Source organism: Lynx rufus, unplaced genomic scaffold (genome assembly GCF_022079265.1).
Source record: "Lynx rufus isolate CCGP_SWC_20201006 ecotype Redwood Valley unplaced genomic scaffold, mLynRuf1.p SCAF_1, whole genome shotgun sequence".
Taxonomy (NCBI): domain Eukaryota; kingdom Metazoa; phylum Chordata; class Mammalia; order Carnivora; family Felidae; genus Lynx; species Lynx rufus.
The window spans coordinates 118,762,672-118,786,724 of NW_025814823.1; the positions used below are offsets into that span (position 1 = coordinate 118,762,672).

A 24,053-nucleotide genomic window follows, 5' to 3' on the forward strand; every position below is an offset into this window, starting at 1 on the left:
AAGAAAAAAAAAAGAGTAAATCCCTCTTTTAAAAGAGGGATTTTTTTTCTTTTTTTAATGTTTGTTTATTTTTGAGACAGAGAGCATGAATGGGGGAGGGTCAGAGAGAGGGAGACACAGAATCCAAAGCAAGCTCCAGGCTCCGAGCTGCCAGCACAGAGCTGGACGTGGGGCTTGAACTCAAAGACCGTGAGACCGTGACCTGAGCTGAAGTCCGATGCTCAACCGACTGAGCCACCCAGGCACCCCAAAGGGGGATTTGCTCTTAAAGATGGTAGGGAACGACTTCATGGGATCCTATGGGTCCCTGTTTTTAAAAGATTTTAAACCCTCAGACATTACTAAGTCCCACAGTCTGAGGAAAGCAGCAGAGGACAGAAAAGAGGATTTTCTTTTTCCTTTTGCTTCCAGTCACCTTCGGCCTTTTGCTGTTAGAACACCCACAGTTGAGAGGCAAGAGAAGGCAGCCACTGGTAACCAGAATCCCTGTGGGATCAGAGCCATCCAGTGGCTGCCAGGCCTCCACCGGTCGGTAGCTTATAAATAGAACATTTCCCTTTTTAAACCTGAGAAGGATGGGCTGCATTAATGGGCATGGTGGCCTGGCCTCCTGAGTACTGGCCCACGAGGCAGTCAGCTGAGCACACCTTCCCCTCCAGCTTTCCATCCACGCCTTCCAGGCCAGGGCTGATAGGGGACAGGCGCTCATTCCCTCTCTTGCCTGAATTCCTTTCCAGCCTCCCACCCCCACCCCTTTTGGCCCGTGGCTTCCTCAGTTCCCCTCCCTCCTGTGCCATGGCAGGTTTCTGTGGCTGCTACTTTTATCTCCTGAGCCACAGGCAGGCAAGATGGTGTAATTCTAGCTCACCTAAGTGCTGACTTTGTCCAGCTTGCTTTCCATTATCACTTGTGCGTGCAACACAGTGGGTGTGGCCCACGTAGAACTCAAAATTATATTTAGTTGAGCGGTAATACCCTAGCTGGAGAATGATCCTGGCTGAGGAGCTGGGGGCTAGCAAGAGAGAAAGGAGAAGGAGCAGCTTGTTTTCTCAGAGATTTTGTTGCTTGAGATCTCAGCTATTTTGTTTGGTGGGACCCCATCCCCCAAGGATGTGACTGGCGATCGTGCTCCCCTGGCTGGCCTGGACTGTCAGAAGTCTTTCTGCTTGTCTTAAATGACACTTAACAAACCATTCTCTCATCCTAGGCAGGTGTGAACCACCCCTTGGCATCCTAGTTTGGGCTTCAGCCAAGAACATCGAGCAGGTCCCTGGCTGCATCTTGAACTCCTAAAGCCCAGTGTACAGGGTTGTTGAGGCAGAGACTGAAAGATTTTCCTCAAGGCCCTCGATTAATGTTTATTGGGCACATACATATTACTGGGCTATGTGCTCAGGGTTTGATGTACATTCTGTTGTTTGATCCTTATAAGAACTCTATGAGATAGATAATATTATTGACCTCATGTAAAGATGAGAAAACCGAATCCTCATTTTTAGTGCATACTGATGGCCTGTCAAAGTCATCCCTTCCTACCCTGATGAGAGTATTCAGAGTGTGCAGCTCACATTTTGGCATGTAAGAATCAGCAGAGGCCATCAAGTCCTGTTGCCCACAGTGGGGATAGTGTTGACTGGTAGTTGGGAGTGTGGACTATGCAGAATTATTAACCTACATGGGTTGTAATCCCAGCCTCACTACTTACTGTGTATGTGACCTTGGAAAATTAGTTTCCCTGGGTCTCAGGGTATTTTATCTGTAAGATGGGTATAACTTTATTACCTACATCATTGGTTTGTTGGAAGGATTGAGTGGGATTGGGATGGAATAGCAGTGCCTGGTAGTCTAAGCAGTCATTAAATGGCATTATCTGCCGTTGTTGTTATTAATAACATCATCTTTACCCCAAACCAGAGGCTATTTATATAAAAGCATGACAGCCCACTATCTCTCTACAGTTCCTCAGAGTGCTGTTATGGACATCACCTTATCTGATTTTCACAGCAACTGATCTGTACAGATGAGAAGGGTCCCAGAGGCCAAGTACACCCATCTCCCACAACCAGTTAGTGGTAACTCCAGCCACAAATGTTCAGCCTCTGATTATGAATGTCATCTCTAAGACAGGTAGAAGGTAAAGGCAGGAGAAGGGTGTAGGTGGGCAGGAGAAGTTAGTTCTTTGCTTGAAACCCTTCCTCTTTCAAAAAGGTGGTGATGATCTCTTTTGGTTGAGAAATCAGTGTGCAACCGCCTATGCATCAAGGCAGAAAGGAATTGATGCTTCTCCACTGTAATTCCTTCTCTGGTTGCCCAGATCACCGTGTAAGAGACCAGGTGGTCCTGATGAAGCCGGTTGGCCTTACCATGGTGTGCATTAAGCATGGCCCTTGCACAGCTGCCGGATTGGGAATTTTAAGGAGACTGCCTATGTAGAAACCTACAAGGAAACAGAGTCCTGCAAAGCCAGTCCGCAGCCCTCATCTTGTGCCCTGTAAGAACCCAGACACTGCCACTTGGGCTGCGATGTCTGGCTGAGAACTGGATCGCTCTTCACAGGTATCTTAGAGCCTCTCTTGACTCTGGCGGAGAGCTGGTAGGTTTATTTCAGGCCAGGCAGGGATTTCATCTCTTTCCTCCTACTTAGTTTGCTTTCTTTACTCTATGTCCCTCTTGGCTTATGTGTGTGTGTGTGTGTGTCCACAGAAACCATGAAAAAGAAGATAGGTGCCTTTGTACCTGGTAGGCTAGGGGGAAAATTCCAATTGGCAGTGTTCGTGCTTAGGGTTCAGGGGATGAATGAGATCCCAGTCAGTCATATTTGTACTGTGCATCCTGCTGCGGGGCCCCTGAACTCTAGAAGGTACCAGTGTGTTCAGCCAGCTGCTCAGCACTTGAGGCTCCTGGAGTGTGGGGATTTCTCTGCCTGTTGGTTTCTGGTGTCTCAGCTGGTGAAAATGTGGATTATATCTGTTGCTTCATCCAGAAAATATTTATTATATTTATTGATGGTACAGCAATGAACAAGGCAGATAAAGTCCCTGTTCTCATGGAGTTCTAATGAGAGAAACTGACAGATGGCAAGTAAACAAAGGTATACATTCAGGTGCAGAGAGGGGCTAGGAAGAATTAAGAGCACAGAGATAGTGCCTAACTAGAGAAGAGAGAACTAGATACCTGGAGCAGAGAGGCCTCTCTGAAGAGGTGACATTTGAGCAGAAACCTGAACAAATGGAGGGAGTGTGACATGTTAGGAGCCAGCAGAGGAACCAGCATGTGCAAAGGCCCTTGCAGTGGAGGGGGTAAACCAGCTGTGTTCAGGGATTATCGGGAAAGGCTGCAATGACTGGATTGGAGGAAGCCAGACGGAGAGTGGCCAAGTAAGCTGGGACTAGACCGTGTGAAGCCATGGTCAGGAGGAAAGCTTGTGTTCTGAGTGTCATGAGAAGTCCCTGGAGAGTTGTGATCAGGCAAGTGACACATGAGCCAGTGTGTATTTTTAAAAGATGGCTCTAGCTGCTGGTAGAGAATAAACTGTGTGAGGCAAAAGGTGAAACAGTTGGGAGGCTATTGCAGCAAGCTAGGCGAAAGACAATGGTTGCTTGGATCAAGGTATTAGCAGTGGGGATGGTGAGAAGCAGTTGGGTTCTGGATGTGTTTTTAACTGATGACTGATGAGGTTGGCTGATATATTGAAGTGAGGGCAAAGCAAGGATCAAGGATGACTGCGTTGAAGTAGGACATCTTGCTGGTAGAATATGGTACTCTCCCATCCCATCCTTCCAGCCGGGTTGAATATAGTTGTCTGGTCAGGCACAAATTAAGACAGTTGTTCCCAAATGTGTTATTTTTCTATCATTGACTTCATGTTGTTGTTTTTTTAACATATATGTATGCCACTAGTATTGTTACTATGTACCTACTAATTTTCTTAAATGAATTCACTCTTTTTAACTTAAATTTATTTTATAAATAGAGTATGTTGTGCTATGTGTAATAAAAAGGTAAATTTCTAATATTCATTGAAATAAGTACACAACTACGACTATTAGAAATATTTGTGAATCATTTGGAGTCATTTCATACACCAGTAGTAGCACAAACAGCATTATATTCTGAGATACATAGCACTGGTAAATGTCTGTTGTTAGATGGGGACTGTGGAACAGATGTTGATAGCTAATTAATTCCTAACAATCATTTCTGTTCATCTGTAGTGATAGTTTTTTTTTGTTTTTTGTTTTTTTTTTAAAGCTCATCTATTTTTGAGTGAGAGAGAGAGACAGAGCAAGCCGGGGAGGGGCAGAGAGAGAGAGAGAGAGAGAGGGAAAGAGAGATTCTGTGCTGTCAGCACAGAGCCCAATGCGGAGCTCGATCTCACAGACCATGAGATCATGACCCGAGTTGAAACTAACTGTCAGACTTAACCAATTGAGCCACCCAGGTGCCCCTTTAGTGATACTAGTTTTAATTGCTTGGTATACAGTACAATACAGTACATCGTTGTCCCAAGTGTGCTTCTCAAGCCTGCTGGAGTACAGCCTGTGGGAGGGTGCCCACAAGCTCCCTGGCAACAAGCATGGTCCTGGTTCTCTGGTCCACTAGATTTGAGAGCTCCTGGAATAGAAAGGAAAGAATCCAGAAAACATGATCCCCAGCCCCCAGCCCTGACTGGTCATGTGAACTTGAGCAGAAGCAGACTGAGTTACAGTCCTGGTTCCACCACTCGTTAATGCCAGAGCCTTAGTAGAAGTTCCTCAACTTCGTCTGAGTCGAGATTTCCTGTCTACAAAATAGGGGTGTTGATGATGAGGATACGATGCATTTAAGTGCTTAGCCCAGAGCAGTGCAGTCTGTTCAGCAAGCCTTAGCTACTGCGGTCATTGTTACCACTTGACAGCATGAGCCTGACTTGTCTCATCATAAAAACTTAACAGATACATTGGGAAAATCAATTAAGCTATAATATATTAATATATTTTATAAACAGCCATGTATCATCTTATAAGTTCATTGTACTCATTAGTGTGGAAACATCAAGAAGTTATTAGTGAGGACTGTAACAGTATTTGCCCATGTGATTATTAAGGGGATAACATGAACTTGGATATGAAAAATGTTTCATCACCTGGAAAGTTTGGTTCAAATGTTGGTAATACTGCTAATGACCATTTATTGAAATAGCAAACAAGTCAGTGTATACATTTCCTTTGACCCTTGCAACACTCAGGTGAGTTATCCCCGCTGTACAGGTGAGGAAAGTAAGTGTCAGAGGTGTAGCATTTATCCTATGAGTGTGGCAGAGACCTCAGTCTAATTCATACTCCCTGAATGTATACGTCTGGGGAGCAGAGTATAGGACAGAGTAGGCAGTAGCATGGGATGGGGCACAGGGTCTTGGAGTTGAACTGGGATTAAAAACTGGCTGTGGGTAATCCCCAAAGTAGAGAATTCACACTTGGATAATTAAGAAGCAATTGGCCACCTTCCCGGGCCCCATTGGAAGCTTCTGAGAGCCACCACCATGAAGACTGTTTCCCAGGGGCCACAGCTGTGAAGCCCTGGGAACTCTCAGTCTTCACATGATTAGGAGAAAGGACCTGAGCCCCTTGAGTGTGTTAGCCAATTGGAAGTCTATTCTCCAGATGGATATGCTATTTAATTCAATGTGGGTGTTTCTCTTCATGGCTTTTAATGGTGTTGAAATTGATTAAATTCAGAATGAGTGAGGTAGGCCAGACTTTAAGAGCAAATCATGTTGGGAAATTGAGTAAATTTCTATGGTGAGAACATGCCCCTGGAGCTGTCCATAAAATGGTGGCCTGCTCATAATAACTGCAGAGAGTTTCCTATATCCATCCACATTAAAAATGGGGCAGTAACTTCCTTTACCTCTCAGTTCTTTCATTTTTATGTAAACATCCTGTACTTCCAGAAAATTCCATTTCTCCTGTAAAAAAAACTTGAAAGATTTTTGTTGAATGAGGTTCCTGGGGTAAGACATTTTAGGCTAGGAAAAACCTGTTGAATACCAGCTTTAGAAACATAGGTAATGTGTTCTCGTGTGTTGAGGCTAATTCAGTAGATTAGCTCCTCTCTTTTGGAAAAGGATTTGTCTTATGAGATCTGTTAGAATTCCCAGGATGCATGTATGGGGTAACTTCGGGGTATGTCCCAGAGAGTTGTTTTCACACACACATACCATCAGTCGACCTGTGGTATGGAAAGTTCCCTTCATTCAGAAATAGTGATTTGACCGCTTTTTGCCAAATTTCTCGATGTTCTGAGTACTAAGGACTCGGTTAGAGCAACAGCCAGTCAGTGATTTTCAATAAAGGGGCTACTGGACCTGAAGAATGAGGTGGTCTCTTGGATGGCAAACAGCTCTAAGGGAGAATGCTCTGGTTTTCTAGGGCTATTCTTGACCTCCGGCCTGTCTGGCTGTGTAGATGGCCCAGATTGTATGATGTGGAAAGAACCCCGATACCCTCTGTTTCCACCAGCTACAGCTTCATACCATGTACAATTTGGTGATGATAATGCCTTGATGGACAAGCAAAGGATTTCTCTAAGTGTCTAGGAAAATGGGAATTTGGTTATATCTTCTCTGTTTTTTGTCTTGGCTTGCACATCTTTTGTTTTTCCTTTCTCTTAAACTCATTCTTGGAGCTATGGTGCTAGGTGGTGATACCTCTTCACATTGACACAGAAAGGAAGGAAGTAGTTAGGTCAGGCTCTTCATATCTTTATTTAACACTTGTATCTTCACCAAGATGAAAAATCTAGGTACCAGAGCTTAAACAACTCATCTACTCTCGGGTTTATAACAGTTGGAGTTTGAAGAGTCATTTTGACTACATCACACTTCCCCTTAGGGACCCTCCTCATCATACTTCATATCCAACATGATCGTAGACAGTGAAAGGTAGAGTAAATAATTGAGTAAATATATGCATGCACCCTTGCTTTCCTGAATGCAAATCTGATTAGGTAGGCAGCATCGTAGAAATAAATAGAAATTTAGAGTTACATTACATACTCTGAAGGAGAAGTTGACAGTGCTATGTCCAAGTTCCAGTGGAAACATGAACCAGGTAGAGAAGTCAGGAGGGCATTTTTGAGCAATTGACATTTGAGGGGAGACCTGAGGATTTGGAGTAACTTGGGCCATTGGGCTTCCAAGTGAAATCCACAGTGTGTACAAAAGCTAGAGAAAAAGTGTGGTCACTTGGACGCTCTCAAAGAAAGTCAGTTTGGTAGAATGCTTAGGTGTGGAGTCATGGCGTGAGATGAAGCAGGCCAGGCTAGACCAAACAGGGTTTTGTGGACCATGTTAAGGATTTGGGTTTTCTTCCTGAGAGCATTGGGGTGCCATTGATAGATTTTAAACAGGGAGGTGATGTGATCTGGTTTCATCCAGATCACGGGGGCCACAACGTGGAGAACAGCTTGGAAGGAGCCAGAAGAGGTAGGAGGACACCATTTAGGTGGTCTTCACAGCAGTCCTGGTAACAGATGATGGAAGCCAGCACCATGGTGAGTGACACAAAATTGAGGGACCTGGTGATAATTTGAATATGGGAGTAAGAAAGGAGGAGGAGAGTGCAAAGGGTTTTGCTCATGGTTTTATTGTAGTTCTTCCCCTCTACCATCACCTACGCACCTCATTTTCTTTTATGGTGGAAAGGGCCAGGGAAAACATTTCAGGTGAGGTACCATTGGATTCAAGAAACTATAGAGCATGTCTCTCCAGCTGGGCCATCAGCTTCTTCCTTTGAAGCAAGAAAGTCATTGGATTGAACCTTATATAGTAGGTTGTTGTTTCGAGCCCTTTGCAGTAAAACCATCTGTTTCTGGGTTTAACCTGCTTCCCTGCTCTTGGTATTTGGGATATCTAGGGTGTCTAGGCATAATGATGTAAACTCCAGCAGTCTGCCAAGCATCGTGCCTCTTCTGCCCTAAGACCCTCCCAGTTGGTTGAGCATCAGCTCAACTCTGAGTGTTCCTGTGTTCTCCATAGAACTTTGAGAAAATAGCTTTGTGTGACTCTCCTCTAAAAGGAGACAAAGCAAGAAGGCTTCAAAAGTTGAAGTGAGGGGCACGTGGGTAGCCCAGTCAGGTAAGCATCTGACTTTGGCTCAGGTCATGATCTCACAGTTCCTGAGTTGAAGCCCCACATCAGGATTTGTGCTGATAGCTCAGAGGCTGGAGCCTGCTTTGGATTCTGTTTCTCCTTCTCTCTGCCCCTCCCCTGCTTGTGCGCGCACACTCTCTCTCTCTCTCACTCATCTGTCTCTCAAAAAATGGATAAACATTGAAAAAAAAGTTGAAGTGGAAGTTAAGAGGACGATACATTTCTAACTTGGAAGGTTAACCTGGATATTGGGTGTGAGCTCTACGACAGTCATCTTAGGACAACTGTTGGGGCTGCCTTGTGCACAATCCTGAGCAAAGCTGAAGGTGAGGCTGAGGGAGGAAGAAAAGCCAGTCAAAGCCATAGCTGTAAGACGTTGGATGGCAGGCCTAGGAGCCACTGGTCTTGCAACAACTCATCGCAAGTCAAATTAAGGGAGTAATGCAAGCCTAGTAGATATTTAATGAGAGATTATTCCTGGAGATTATAAGGATACAGAAATTGCAAATAAATCCCTGACCTTTTCTGAGCCTTGGCTCAGTAAAAGAGCTGAATCACCTGCTTGAGGGGATTAAGGACAGCCACTTCCATCTGGCGGGCTGCTCAGACTTTTTTTTGTCATTAGCAAACTCTGTCTGGGGGTGATCATGTTCTAAACCTTTTAGTGGGAACTTGCTTTTCAGCAGAGGAGATCTCAATTAACTTAGATTATGTACCTGCTGGGCAGAGATCCGAACTTACGATCTCTAGTTATGTATTATAATTGCCATTATATTAGTACTACTCTGTACATGTTAAATAATAAAGCAGTTGTTAATCATTAGTAACCTAATCATGACATCAGCAGGAAAGTCAAGTTGATGAGAAGTCAGACTTGCCTGTGTGTGTGCGTGTGTGTGTGTGTGTGTGTGCACACACGCATGCCCACACGTACCTACTGTAGAGACACAGGGAGATACAAGGATGTCCCAAGGCAGCAGGCAGTGTAACAATTACACCATTCCAGTTTAGAGATTGAGAACAATGGCTGTTAAACTGTATATTGTGAGTTCCTTATTGGGAACTGCTGTTTGATATGAATTATGTTTCTTAACACAGTATTATCTGCTTATAAGTCATCAGTATATGCAACTTGAACAGTTTAAAGGCTAACAGATAGTTACCTTGAACTCTGTTTGACTTTGCAATATGTAAAAGTGTTACACTTTTAAACTCAGACACTAAATATATACTAATACTGTGTTACATGTGTAATGTGTAAGGCCTTTATGTGTAACATCTGTGTGAGATTTATTTCAAGAAAAGGAGTTAGCAGGTTTAAAACAAATGAGAGAACTTGTGTTGCGACAACCAAAGGAGAAATACTAACTCCGAGATTTTGGGAGAAGAGCAGTTTGCTAATTTCGAAAATAAGTCATTGTAGTCAGTTTAGGTTAGCAGAATTTATTTTTTTCTGGATATACTTGGAAGGTTCCATTGCATTCTTTTCCATCAGCTATTATTTGCCTAGATCTAGCTTCTTTTTATTTTTTATTTTTTAATGTTTAGTTAATTTTTGAGAGAGCGACAAAGTGTGAACAGGAGAATGGCAGAGAGAGAGGGAGACACAGAATCTGAAGCAGGCTCCAGGCTCTGAGCTGTCAGTACAGAGAGAGCCCTCTGTGTTGCTTGAACCCATGAACCGTGAGATCATGACCTGAGCCAAAGTCGAACGCTTAGCCAAAACTGACTGAACCACCCAGGCACCCCCAAAACTTTGGCTTCTTACAGTAAAACACGGACAGGTTCAAGGACTCTTTTAGCCCTGCAAGTTTATCTCTAGCCCTGCCCTTATTTCTTCTGCTAGCTGTCCTGATAGCTTTATGAGCAGGTATCTTTTGATCACTGAGGTTGTCATTGTCAGCTGCCAGGTTTCTTCAAATTTTCCAAAACTTTTTTTCAATGTTTATGGGGTAGAAGAAGCAAAGGACTTTTTGTTCAGGATAGGAGTTTATCATTGTCTGAAACAAGACCATATCCACAAACCTACTCTGAAAGCATCCAAGCTTGGAATCAGCAGCTCCCCAAAGCACAGTGCAAAATGATGGTTCTTCCCTGAACTTCTTGGACTGTCATCCTTGTGCACAAATCCTGTTAATCACCTCTCAGAAGAAGAACTGATAGGCTTCAATGGACTATGGAATCACAGTTATGAGCATTTTGGAAACCTCGTTAAGTGCAAAAAATGATCTTCCCTGTGACACATAGTTTCCAGTAGGCTCTCTGTTCTGACTACTGTGTAAAGGAATGAATATCCTCCCCCTGCACATGAAAAGCTGCCCAACATCATTAGTCACTAGGGACATGCAAATCAAAACCACAATGAGATACCACTTCACGCCCACAAAAAAAAAAAAAAAAAAAAGCTATAACAAAAAATACAATAACAAATATGGGCGAGGATGTGGAGAAATAGGAACCCTCATACGTTGCTGGTGGGAATGTGAAATGGTGCCGCACTTTGGAAAGCAGTTTGGCAGTTCCTCAAAAAGTTGAGCAGCGAGTTACCCGTAATCCAGTTTACTCCACTTCTAGGTGTACACGAGGAGCAAAGCTTGTACACAGATGTTCCTAGCAGCAGTTCATTGCCAGAAAATAGAAACAACAACCAGTGAGTGGATAAATGACGTGGTTTTACCCAGGCAACAGAATATTACTGGGTCATGAAAAGAAATGATAAACTGCTGCAGCATACGTGACTCTTGAAAACATTATACCAAGTGAAAGAAGGTAGACACAAAACACCACCTGTTATGTTTCCATTTATGTGAAATGCCTGGAATGGGCCAATTCGTACAGACAGAAAAGAGATCGTGATTTTTAGGAACTGATAGAATGCAGGAAATAGAGAATGACTGCTAATGTGTATAAAGTGTTTTGTGGGGGATAATGAAAATGTGAGGGAATTAGATAGTGGTGATTGATTCATAACTTTGTAAATATCCTAGACACTAATGCATTTCAGTGCTTTAAATGGGTGAATGTTAAGTTATGGGTATGTGAATTCTTACCTTCAAGAATCTTGCCCTAGATTCTAACAGGCATCTGGCTTGTGTATCATAGTTTGTTATTAAATTTGGGAAAAATCTATGATGTGAGTTAATGGAGTTTTATTTGGAAGAGTGATTTCAATCTGACTTGCAGCTTCAAGTCAGAAAGCTCTGTACTACATGACGTGCAGTGTAGTACTCGGTTTATACTAGAAAAAGCATGAGAGTGAGTTAGTACAGTTTTATAGCTGCACTTACAGCTTTAAGGGAGTAAGAGCAATGGTTTGTATATCAGGTGTTCTCCCAGAAGAAAAATACTGTTTTCCTCCTTTTCTGGTACTTTACTGACTATCCCAGAGGCCAAATGTGGTTATAGTAAGTATCACTAAGTGGTAAGTGTGTATGTAAGAATAAGAGTTATTTTGTTCTCTTTGGGAAGAGAATTTGTAATAAAATAGCATTTCTTTTTAGTTTAAGGAATTCTTAGTGATTTTCTTAAGAATTTTTATCTTCATTGGCTCTAAGTTGACTGATCCATGTTCACAATTAGGGAAACGTGCACCCCTGTGTTTGTTGAAGCATTATTTACAGTAGCCAGATTATAGCAGCGGCCCAAGTGCCCATCAGTAGAGGAATGGATAAAGAATATGTGGCATATATACACAATGGGATATTATTCAGCCATAAAAAGGAATGAAATCTTGACATTTGCAACAACATGGATGGAGCTAGAGAGTATAGTGCTAAGCCAAGTAAGTCACAGAAAGACAGATACCATATGATTTCACTCATGTGGAATTTAAGACACAAACAAACAAAAATGAACAAAGGAAAGGAAAGAAAGAAAAACCAAAGAACAGACCCTTAACTCTTGAGAACTGATGGTTACCAGGATGGAAGTGGGTGGGGGGCTGGTTGAAATAGGTGATGGGGATTAAGGAGTGCACTTGCCCGTGTTGAACATGGAGAAATCTATGGAATTGTCGCATCACTATACTGCACACCTGAAACTAATATCACACTGCATGTTAACTACATTGGAATTAAAATTAAAAACTTAAGTATTTGAAAAAGGTTCTTTTTGGATTAGATCAAAGTATGAGCTCAAATTCTGTGCAGTTCTTATTTTTTACAAGGTTATTTTTTGCCCTGGGATGATGACAAATTATTTATAAATATTTACCTTCCTACTTTCTGTCATTCTCTTCTCCACTGTGAACCGTTAGTTTGTAGAATGTCTTGCCCTGATGTCCCAAGGTGCTCAAAAGGTGAACATGTTCTTAAATATTACCATCAGCCTCTCCTCACTGGGTAATCAAAGCATGGAGATTAATTTTGGTAGGTTCCCAGGCTCATTGCCAGGTTGGGAAATTGGTTCTGTGCAGTGGAACAGGTTGCTACTGTTGGTCATTTATTTTATGAGTCACATTAGTGGGCTTTATAGCAGGTGGAGAGCTCTGAATACCTGCTGACTTACCACACCCAGGATGGCTCTCTTGCCCTATGCCTATTTTTCATGTAACTTCTTTGTTGTAAGCTATTTTAATTTTCTTCCAGATTACTTTCCCTTTTTTCTAATCACCTGCGTAGGATTTGACTTAGGTCATATTTAGGGCGTTGGGTCATAAGGACTTGGGAGTGAGTCTCCCACTTACTAGCTCTGTAGCTTTGGTCAAGATTTTTAGCTTTGCAATTATCATAGTACAAATGAAGCAAGTCTCAGATGTTTCATCTGTAATATGGAGCCAATGATAGTATCAGCCTAGAGGACATGCTAAAAGTAAATGAGATAATCTGTGTAAAGTCCTTATCCAACATTTATTGAGCCACTGAATTTATACTTTTTGAAGGAGACCAGGAAGCAGTTAGTTCTACAGCTCCTGATGATAACAAAACAAATGGTTTAAAGGATGCCTACTTGTTCCTTTGGTAAACTGCTCATCACTCTATTCTGCAGTTTCTTCAGCTAAATAGAGGATACCCTTGCAGAGTGACTGTGACAATTAAGTGAGCTAATATAAACAAAGCACTTAGAGCTGTACCTGGCATGGGATGCCTAGGTGGTTTAGTCAGTTAAACGTCTGGCTCTTGATTTTGGCTCAGGTCATGATCTTGTAGTTTGTGAGTTGGAGTCCCACCTGGGGCTCTGCACTGGCAATGTGGGATATTCTCTCTCTCTCTCTCTCTCTCTCTCTCTCTCTCTTTCTCTCTCTTTCTCTCTCTTTCTCTCCCTCCCCCGCCCTCTCTCCCTCTCTCTGTCCTTCCCCTGCTTGTTCTCTCTCAAAATAAATAAACTAAAATAAATAAAAGAACTGTACCTGGTATACAGTAAATTCTCAGTGGATGCCAGCAAATTTTTTTTAATCATTCTTGTATGTGGCCAAACCATGGGACTGATTGATCCTGGGTCTGTCAGGCCTTGTCCGAGGATGGTTTATGCATGACCAACAACCTGACTGCCCCTTTCTTCCTCTTCCAGCTGCACAGTTGGACAGCATTGGCTTCAGCATCATCAGGAAATGCATCCACGCTGTGGAAACCAGAGGTAAAGTTGTTCATCACATGGCATTGTTCTTGGTGAAGGTCATGCATCTGGTGAGGCGTCAGACCTGCTACCTGTTTCCTGATTTTTTTTTTTTTTTAAAATTTTTTTTTTTTCAACGTTTATTTATTTTTGGGACAGAGAGAGAGACAGAGCATGAACGGGGGAGGGCCAGAGAGAGAGGGAGACACAGAATGGGAAACAGGCTCCAGGCTCTGAGCCATCAGCCCAGAGCCCGACGCGGGGCTCGAACTCACGGACCGCGAGATCGTGACCTGGCTGAAGTCGGACGCTTAACCGACTGCGCCACCCAGGCGCCCCCCTGTTTCCTGATTTTAAGTGACTCAGTAACTCTCCAAGTGCCATTGTTGGTGTGTTTCCACGAGTCGTGTTGCTCTGAAGCAGAGGCCTTCGACCCATTTGCTGTCATCAGCCTCTTTGGCTGATACAAGAGTGTTTTCAATGCACATGTGTCAAAGACATGAGATAATAAGGAATCTAGTTGCTGGAATTCAGTTAAAATATTGAAAAACATTTTTGTGATTTAATAATACATATACTTCTTTCTTACCACTTTAAATAACAAGTAATAGTGGTGGGTGTCATAATTGGCATAATTCAGAAATACAATTGATCCTTGAATAATGCTGGAGTTAGGGGTGCTGACCTCCCACCCCCTGCCAGACAGTCAAAAATCTGCATATAACTTTCGACTTCCCCCAAACACCTATTAACAGCCTTCTGTTGACTGGAAAGCCTTACCTATAAGATAAACAATCAGTTAACATGTATTTTTTATGTTATATGTATTATACACTGTAATACTATAATAGAGTAACCTAGAGAAAAGAAAGTGTTAAGGAAATTGTAAAATATATGTATAGTACTATACTGAATTTATCGAAAAAAGTCCACATGTAAGTAGACCTTTGCATTTCAAACCCATGGTGATCGAAGGTCACTTGTAGTGATATTTCAAGATGGCTATAGCAGTCTCAATGTGTTATGAAAATACCTGATTTCTGGCCAAGACTCAGGTATTGCTAACGCTGTGATTTGTGTCTTATTATGGAAGGAAATGTTTAATTTCAATTATAGGCTCATGAAAGTAAAGGTGTAATGGTTTTCCTATCTAAGTTCATTGACACCTGGAATTCTCTAGTGTACCCCCAGGGTCTTTGGACAACTGGTTAATAACCGTGCTTTGGGAAGCTAGTCCCTGGCGACTCTGCAGGTAGGCAGAAGGAGTCAGGCCCCTGGTTTCCCGCAGCAGTGCTGTAGTCAGGCCCTGTCTGTAGCACATGGACCTAACCTGGGTCTGTAGAAGCAGAACAGAACTTTGCGATTAGGGAAACTGATTCATCCCAATGGTCTCCACCACCGCCTCAGATGTTGCCACAAAGGCGATTTCTCAGTTCCAGCAGTTTGGAGCTTTGACTGCTCTGGTCTGTTGTACCTCTGAGAAAAGCTGATGACTGTCTTTCCTGTGAATTTGATATGAACCATTGTCAAAGATGTGAATCTTACTATTCCACAGCCTCAGAACCCACCAGTCTTTTTTATTTGATTAAAAGAAGTTTTATCTTTTAAAGCACGATCTATAACTCTGACTAGTTAAGAACTATAAGTATCTTTATAAAGTCTATGAGGCACTGAGTAGAAGGGGAGGGGAAAAAAAAAAAACTTAACTGTAGGAACCTCTCCTCCTACCCAGTCAGAAAGCGTTCTTTCCAAAGTAGTTATTTTAATGTATGCTGAGATTTTATAAATGCGTATTTCTGCTATGAAATGCGTATTTCTGCTCTTCTAATGAAGAGTTAAGGCAGCTTGTGAAGATAAGTAAAATACAGTCAGAGAATATAAAGTAACAGTAGGTGAGATTTCTGGGAATTGATCTGGAGGAAATAAGGACATGGGCAGGTTGAGCCATAAAGACGTTTACACTGTGGTGGTAACGGGAAAAATCAGAAACTGGCCAAATGTTTCAAAAATTGGTTAAATCAACAGTAGTACATCCATGCGGTAAAAAGCTGTGAATCACTGTAACTGCAGTAGAAATATATTTATTGACATGCAAGGTTTTCATTATTATATATTAAATGAAAAACCAAAGCTATAAAACAGCCTGTACAGCATGAATCCACTCTGGGGATGGCAGGGGCTGGGGAGTTGCATATATGCACAGGCATCCTTGACTTGTCAGTGGTCTCTCTGCTGTTCTTAGTATCATCCCTTGATTTATCTACGTGCCTTAACTGCAGTTTCTAAATTTTTAAAGTATCTATTACTAAGGTAATTTTTCTGTAGGTATATTAATTTTCATTTTAGAAGAAAAGAATGAGGAGGAATAAGAGGTACAGGGTTGATAAAGGTAGAGGCATAAAATGGAGCCAAAACTAAGGTCAAAACAAAAATCCCCTCCCCTCCACTGTGAAATTCACACACTTGCCCGAGGTAGGCTACGTGTTTGTCTCAGTTATCAGCAGCCAAACCAGCAATAGGGAAACATAATCATTTAAACCCCTTTGCAGAGCCTGTATGATAAATGCAAGCCCGTATCTCAGGGGGTCAACTTTTTATGATGTAAAACCAGAAAATACGCACAATAAGTTACAGAGGAAGAACAAGGTCACCAGTGGTTTGGTGTCCTCACCTCTGCCTCTTTGTCCCCTTCTCCTCTAAAATGAAAATGATGTGTTTTAACTTGTAAGAAAGTTTTCATTTGACACAAAAAGGAAAAGAGGACAATGTGAGTTAAATGCCATTTTAAGATAAATATTTGAAGGAAGTGGTTATTTTGCTACTGGAATGCATGTATGTACACACATTATTTGTGGTGACCAGAGTTGAACAGACCTCCCACACTTTGTGGGGTTCGTTAATCATTGTCCAGCGGGAGACAGTGCTATATCCAGTTCTAGGAAAGGTCAAGGACAGAAGAAGTAGAGACCCTTGAGAAAGAACAAGCCCTTTAAGCCGCTGCGTTACTGAATAATGGTTCTGCCATTAAGTAGTTTGAGGCCCATCCCTTAGTTTTAGACCAGGCTAGTCCCTGAGCCGCGCAGGCTGATGTACATGCTTTTATAGGCCCCTTTTAGCTATGAAATCCTGTCATTCTAGACCACTTCTTTTTTTTCATTAATTCTACATAGACCTTGTTAGAGACATTGGAGAGTCAACCTTTTCCCAAATTTCTTCCAAGAAAGTAGTGGCCCTGAGGGAGTATGACACAGTGTTTTATTCATTCTGTCATGTATCATATAGAGATCTAGGTACTGGGGAGATAATGGTGAAGAAGACAGAATCACTGTACATAGAGTTTATATTGTGGTGGTTGGGAGAAAGACAAACAAGAAAGTAAATAAAAATGATGATTTCAGATATTATTACTTGCTACAAAGAAAGAATGGGAGGGGACTGGGCTTAATGTTGGTCATGGGATGCCTTAGGTTGAACAGGTTGCAGTTCAGCGGATACCTGAATGATGAGATCTGGGAGAAGCATGTTCCACAGGAAGCCCCTGAGCAGAGGCTGTGATATGGGGGCACAGGCTTGATGCATTGGAGAAAGAGGAAGGCCAGTGTGGCTGCAGCAGAGTAAAGATGGTTGATGATGCAAAGGTGGGCCTCAGCTTAATCCTGCAGGGCCTTGTGGGCCGCAGTAAGTTTTGCTTGTGGTCTAAATGCAGTGGGAGGCCATTGGAAGATCTTAAGGAAAGAGAGGGTTTGAACTGGTGCATACTTTAAGAAGTCCATTTTGGCTACTGGTTGGAAAATGGACCTCAGGAGAATAAGATGGGAAGCAGGAGACCAGTTAGGTTGGAGGTGTCAGGTATGATGGGCCTAGGGGTAACAGAAAAATCATTTCCAGTCACTTGGTTTAAATGGTCCCCTTTTGTAAATGGTACAGTAGTGATCTAATCCTTGCACATAAATGAACAAAGCACTCAGATGGGCTAGTTTTTCGTTCTTTAGGTGTTTGGAGGTAATCCCCTACTAGTTGAGTTGCACATTTACTTGGGTTGAATGAAGGTGATTCACCTTTTTGTTCACAAATGATGTTTACATGGCAAATGATCTGATTTTCTAATTTCTCAGTCCTGGTGAACATTGTCCAAAGTTAAAGATGCACCCACACTTCTGTATTCTTATTCTGTATTTGAGAATAGATTGTAAAGCTTTTATTCTTTTCTACAGTATAAAATTTCTGTCATGTCAGTTTTGGCTTTTTAAATTGAAAAACCAGCTAAGTGTAACCTTTAAAAGTATATATTTTGCATCTTTCAAAACTCTTCAGATGCTGTGTTTGGTAAGAGAAGAGGAAGGTCTCTTTGCCCTCTGTTGACTGAACTGAACTAACACAAGGGCTGAAGTGTGCGGCACACCCGTGAAATCCTAGACAGCTGCACCAAATCCCACTCCTTCGCTAAGAGCAGAGCTGAGGGACAGGGGACTTTAATTAGAGCGGCTTTTAGAAGGACTGAGAAAATGAAAAAAAGTGCATCTGGCTGGGTTGGCTTGACTTGTGTTCTGACGTGCTTCTAATTAAATCATCACTGTTTCTTTCCTCAGGGATCAATGAGCAAGGGCTCTATCGAATCGTGGGGGTCAATTCCAGAGTCCAGAAGCTACTGAGTGTCCTGATGGGTGAGTGCAACAGTGGCTGTGCGAGGCAGGTCCCAGTGAGGTTGAGGGGGCACCTTTGAAAAGTCACTAGTTGTGTAGGTATGAACAGCCTCTTGGGAAGGAATTGGGTGTCCGGGAGGGAATGCCCAGAAATCAGCTGCCCCACTCACCAGTTGTTAGGGATGTCGGCATTAGTGGAAGAGGTACTTAGTGGGACTGGACAGAACAAAAAAATGGCAGGTCCAAGGCACCACACCCTCTGTTTATAGACTCAGCCACTGCCAGTCCAAGTGGTGCTCAGTCACTCATGTGACCACCACACCCTACTGTGTCTTTAATAGCTCATGACTCCCCCTGTCCTTTTTGGAGGCAGGCATTTAGTGGGGCACACCCAATGCCCAAGGAAGGGCATCCTTCTAGCCTGCAGAGGACCTCAGATCTCATGTTGCCTGTTGCCAAGAAGGTGTCACGTGACTGCCACATAACATGTATATAAGGAGATAATTCCTGGATCATCTTTGCATCTAGATTTTAACGTAGACTCTTGTCATTTGAACAGCGAAACCTCCCTTACAGCTGGCTGGTATAAAATACAAAACCACTATCTTCAAATGTGTAGTGTTTGAATCAAAACCCCATGAGCCCATGAGCCAATTTGCTTAGGCTGCAGATTTCCTTTATTTTTAGATGTGAATGCAGCCAGCTTCAGTGAGTCACATGGATTTAAATGGCAAACAGATCAGATTTCACAGATCAGTGGCTATTACTCATCCCCATGGAAGCCCAGCCATGCACTTGCAGAGATGGGCTATCACTTAGGGTCCCTGCTCAGTGTCTGGGCAGGGACCCTTCTCTTGCCAGGATTTGTCTGTCTTGTTTTTTTGTTTTGTTTTGTTTTGTTTTGTTTTGTTTTTTCCAGCTTCTGAAAATAGTTTTCATATGTAAGGAAATCTCCTCTCTCATGTTGACTAGAATCACTCTTCTCTATCTCTTTTTCTAGAGAGCTCCTTGCCTCTTGTTGGCAGAACCCTGTTGTGTTGCTAGGTACAGTGAGATCTTTTACTTGAAATTATGATTATTGGTGAGGTGCCCTGCCACTGAGAATCTGGTTCTTGGTTCATATTTGCAGTGGGGATAGTTTTTTAATAAACTAAACTTTTTATTTTGAGATAATTTTACATTTGTATGCAGTAGAGAGATGTGTACCTTTAACCACTGTCCCCCAGTAGTAACGTCTTATTACCCTCTAGTAGGAGATCACAACCAGGATATTATATAGTCAAGATGTGGAACAGTGTCCTCACCTCAAGGATCCCTTGTGATGTCCTTTTATGGCCACACCCATCTGCCTCACCTGTCACACCTCACTGCTTTCCCTAGCCCCTAGCACCTGAGAATCTATTTTTCATTTCTTTAATTTTGTTATTTCACGATTATCTCAGTGGATTCATATGTAATCTTTGGGGATTGGCTTTTTTTTTATTATTATTCAGCATAATACCCTTGAGATAATTTCAAGTTATTGGATCAATACTTGGTTTTTTTATTGCTGAGTAGTATTCCACTGTAGAAATGTACCCAGTGTGTTTAACCGTGCACCTATTGAGGGACATCTGAGTTGTTTCCAGTGTGGAGAAGTTAGGAATAAAGCTACTGTAAACAGTTGTGCACAGGTTTTAAATGTGAATATAAATTTGTTTCCCTGGGTTGACTGCCCGTAAATTTAATTACTGATTGATCATTTGACAGTTGCTAAGTCCAAGATGGCAGAAGCATAGCAGGATCTGGTAGCTCCAGTGACATCTTAACCTTTGTTGGCCTTTTCCATTCCTTTATTCTGGCTTCTCGTTATCTCTGATCTCTGCTTGTCTTGGTATCAGCTATGTTGTCTGTGGGAATGTCCCACGTAGTCCAGTCTCAGCAGTTTTTGAATCTTCTATCACTGAAACAGAGTATCTTTCTTGACAGTTCATTGAGGACTTTGGTTGGTCAGCATGGGGCATGATTCATTTCTCAATTTCAGGGCAGTCACATGACTTACAGCAGATGGATCCAGATGGCCTGGATCCTGTGCCTCTCTCTGGTGATGTTGGGGGAGTGTGGCCCAGAGGTGGAGTAGGGAGGGGGTTAGACAGTAGAAGCCCGTGGACCAAGCAGGATAGTTAATAGATTGATGCAGGAGTGCTTTCCTGAAATAATGGCTGCTGGGTAGATAACATTAAAAGTATGTCCATTACAGGTTTAACAAGATCAGATTGTATTTTTAAGAGGGGACTGCTGGCTGCAATGGGGAGCATATATTTGACCATGGAAAAGCATGGAGGAAGAAAACAGTGGAAATAATTAAGCCTCACATAGCCTATCAGGGATGAACCAAGTAGCTGCTCTGAAGTTAGGAAAAAAAGGCTCAAATGAAAAGAGAGAATCAGCAGGACTTTGTAACTAACTGGATATGGGGCAGAGAGATTTCATAGATGACAGATTATTATGTAAGGTGACACTAGTGAGAAGAAATATGACATTTTAGATGGGTTTGTTAGAAAAAAGAACCACTTTAGCTCGCTTGTGCTAAGCAAAGAGAGGTATGAAAGGATCTTGTTTTTCTCACTTCTCTTAGTGAGTCTCAAACAAGATATTTGTCCTGTTCTCTTCCTCAGTTTTCCTAGGGACAGACAAAATAATCATGAGCATCTGAGAAATGTCATGAAAAAATAATAACCAGCAGCTGAAAGTCACAAGGCCAGCTGCCCCTGCCAGGAGCACATTAGACATAGAGTAGAATTCAAACTGAGGCTCAACCAGAGCTGAGACATGACCCTAATACACGATCTCATCACAAGCGGAGAATGGTGTCAGTGGTTCTCAGTACCAGTGAAGGTGACCAGTTTGGATCTTGGAAGTGAGGAACCACCTTTTAGACCAGGGAGACTCCAGACCTAAAGGCAGAGCCCTGTCTGCCTTCCGTTTTGTGAACATGCTATCCTCATCATCCATTCTTGGTACGGGTACTAAGCTGGATTAGCCAAGAGTGTGAAATAAATAAGGCTCCTACACTGCCAAACCTCTCCGTGAGATGGCAGGGCAGAGTGCAAACCACTCATTTTACTACTGCTTTCCTCAGTATTGATTGGATGCCCCTATTAGGTGCCAGGCAATGTGTAAGATATGGAGTATTTTTAAGGTCTCTCACTAGTGCAGCAGTGAGTTTTTATTATTGACAGCATGGATTAGAAATAAGGAAAAACAGAATTGTTTTGATCACTTTGAGTTTATGTACTCCTGGTACGCTGAGGGGCTTGAGGTTGGAAGAGGGATCTTAAGAGCCAGTGCTTTGAGAACTTTTTATTACTCTTGATGAGGATTCCTTAAGAGAGCTTGTTGGAATTTCTTGTAGTATGTGTGGTATAGCCCGGTGCTAGTGTCCTACCAGAGCTACTCTTGATCACGTTCTCCCAGCAGTGGGGGTCCTTAGTCTGTGAAGAGTGAAAAGGTCTAAGGGATACTCACAGGTCCTAGAAATAGTCTCTTCCATGTGTGAACTTTTGTTTTCCCCTCTCCCCTGAATGTTAAGACAAATTTTTCCAAATTTTAGCTCAACATTTTTAAATACAAATCAGCTCTGTGCTTGTTGATCACATGTCTAGTTTCTCTTCCTGTATGTTTCTGTATTAATTTTAAATAATTTTTTCTCATTAAAAATTGAGTGGTGATTATAGCAAATTTGGAGAGATACAAAAAGTAGAACGAAGAAAATAAAAATCTTGCAGATCAGAACTTCATTGACCATTTTATCATACCTTTAAAGTATATTCTATAATACAAAATGTTGATAAAGTTGGAATCACACTGTGCATGTATATTGCTTTTTAATAGGCTTTTTCCATGTAACACTACAGTCTCTTTTCTGATGTTATTCAAGTTCTTCTAGAGTATGATTTCTGAGGGGGGGGGTAGCATGTATTGTGTAGATCCAACTTTTTTTTAAGTGTGTTGATTTATTTTGAGAGAGATGGAGAGAGTGAGTGACGACAGGGGAGGGATAGAGAGAAAGAGAAAGAAAATCCCAAGCAGGTCCCACAATGTCATCACAGAGCCCAAAGCGGGGCTGGAACCTACGAACTGTGAGATCATGACCTGAGCCAAAACCGAGAGTTGGACGCTTAACCAACTGAACCACCCAGGCACCTCTAGATGCACCTTTTTTTTTTTTAAATCTTTATTTTTGAGAGAGAGAGAGAGAGAGAGAGAGAGAGAGAGAAGAGACATCATGTGAGCAGGGGAGGAACAGAGAGAGAGGGAGACACAGAATCCAAAGCAGGCTCCAGGTTCTGAACTCTCAGCACAGAGCCCAATGCGGGGCTCGAACTCATGAACTGTGAGATCATGACCTGAACCAAAGTCGGACACTCAACCGACTGAGCCACCCAGGCGCCCCTAGATGCAACTTTTTAATCAGCCTCCAATTCTTGGATACAAAGGCTGACTGCAATTTTTCATCATTCTAGAAACTCAGGTCAACATCCCCATTGAGGATGCAGAGGTTAAGAGCATGTATCTCAGAGTTAGACAAGTTGCAGTTGGACTACTTATTCATTTGACTTTACATAAATTATTTAAACCTGTCGACTCTTGTTTCTCATCATCTATAATGATAACTCCTGCCTCTGCAATAACGTGAGGATTACACAAAAGATGCATATGGGTTGCTGAGTTGAGAGCCTCTGCATGTTAGTAAATAAATGTTGGCTGTTTTTATTTTTAACTTACATATGCATGTTGAATGATTTCCCTAGGATTTAAAGATGTTGAACTGCTGGGTCAGGGTATGTACATGTTTTCAAGGCCCTTAACTGATATTCCCGAATTTGCTCTCAGCAGACGGCAGACTGCACCTCCACGTACCTCACGTCCTTGCCGTACTCGTATTACTTTTTTTGAATGTAAATTATAAATACAATTTTAGTGTATCTCTTTTTTATTTAACTTGGCATTTCTGTAATTCTGGGTGAAGTTGGGCCTTCCCCTGTGTTTCCTGCAGATTTATATTTCTTTTCTATTGAATTGCCTGTTTTGTGTTCTTAGCCTGCTTTTCTATTGGTGCATCCATCTTGTGATGGTAAGAACTTTCTAGATATGGAGGCTATGTCACCAGTATTTTTTTCTCAGATTGTCATTTATCTTGAACTTTATTCATGGCACTTGTGGTTTTATTTTTAGGAATATTTTAAATTTTTACCAAAGTCCAGTCTTTTATGAAATTAGTCCTTTTTCTAGATGAATTTTGCCTTAAAAGATCTCCATTCTAGGATTACAAAACTTTTTTGTTTTCTTTAAACCCATCAAGAATATATTTATGTAAAATGGAAACTCTCCATTTCTCAAATACTTACCTGATTGACCAATAATCGTATAATGAGAAAATTCTTCCCCCCTCTACTACTTTTACGTATTACCATATAGTCAGTCCTTTATACATTTTGGGGTCTGATGAAGGAGTTTTTACACATATTTTTCCAAAGGAAAATAAATTGTTTTTTTGTTCATTATCCTGCAATTATCAATCTTTAAAGAAAAAGCTTATCTTAATTATTTTTAATCTTTCTGAAGTCTGTTTTTCTCCTGATTCTTTATATGTCAGCAAAAATTCTCAAAGTTGTACCCCATATCTGTGTGGAGGGCCATTGCCTATCATGTCGTTCCTGCAAGTCGATTTTCCTCAGGACTTC

The 24,053-nt window shown here is 41.9% G+C and overlaps 1 protein-coding gene across 2 annotated transcripts in view; it reads left to right on the top strand.

The window, feature by feature from the left end:
* Positions 1-24,053, top strand: part of ARHGAP26 (Rho GTPase activating protein 26) — a 427,668-nt gene that overhangs the window by 236,807 nt on the left and 166,808 nt on the right. For both annotated transcript variants that reach the window (XM_047086326.1, XM_047086334.1), the window contains exons 13-14: positions 13,640-13,705; positions 18,274-18,348. In XM_047086326.1, the coding sequence (XP_046942282.1) occupies positions 13,640-13,705; positions 18,274-18,348 (141 nt within the window). The remainder of the gene's footprint in view (positions 1-13,639; positions 13,706-18,273; positions 18,349-24,053) is intronic.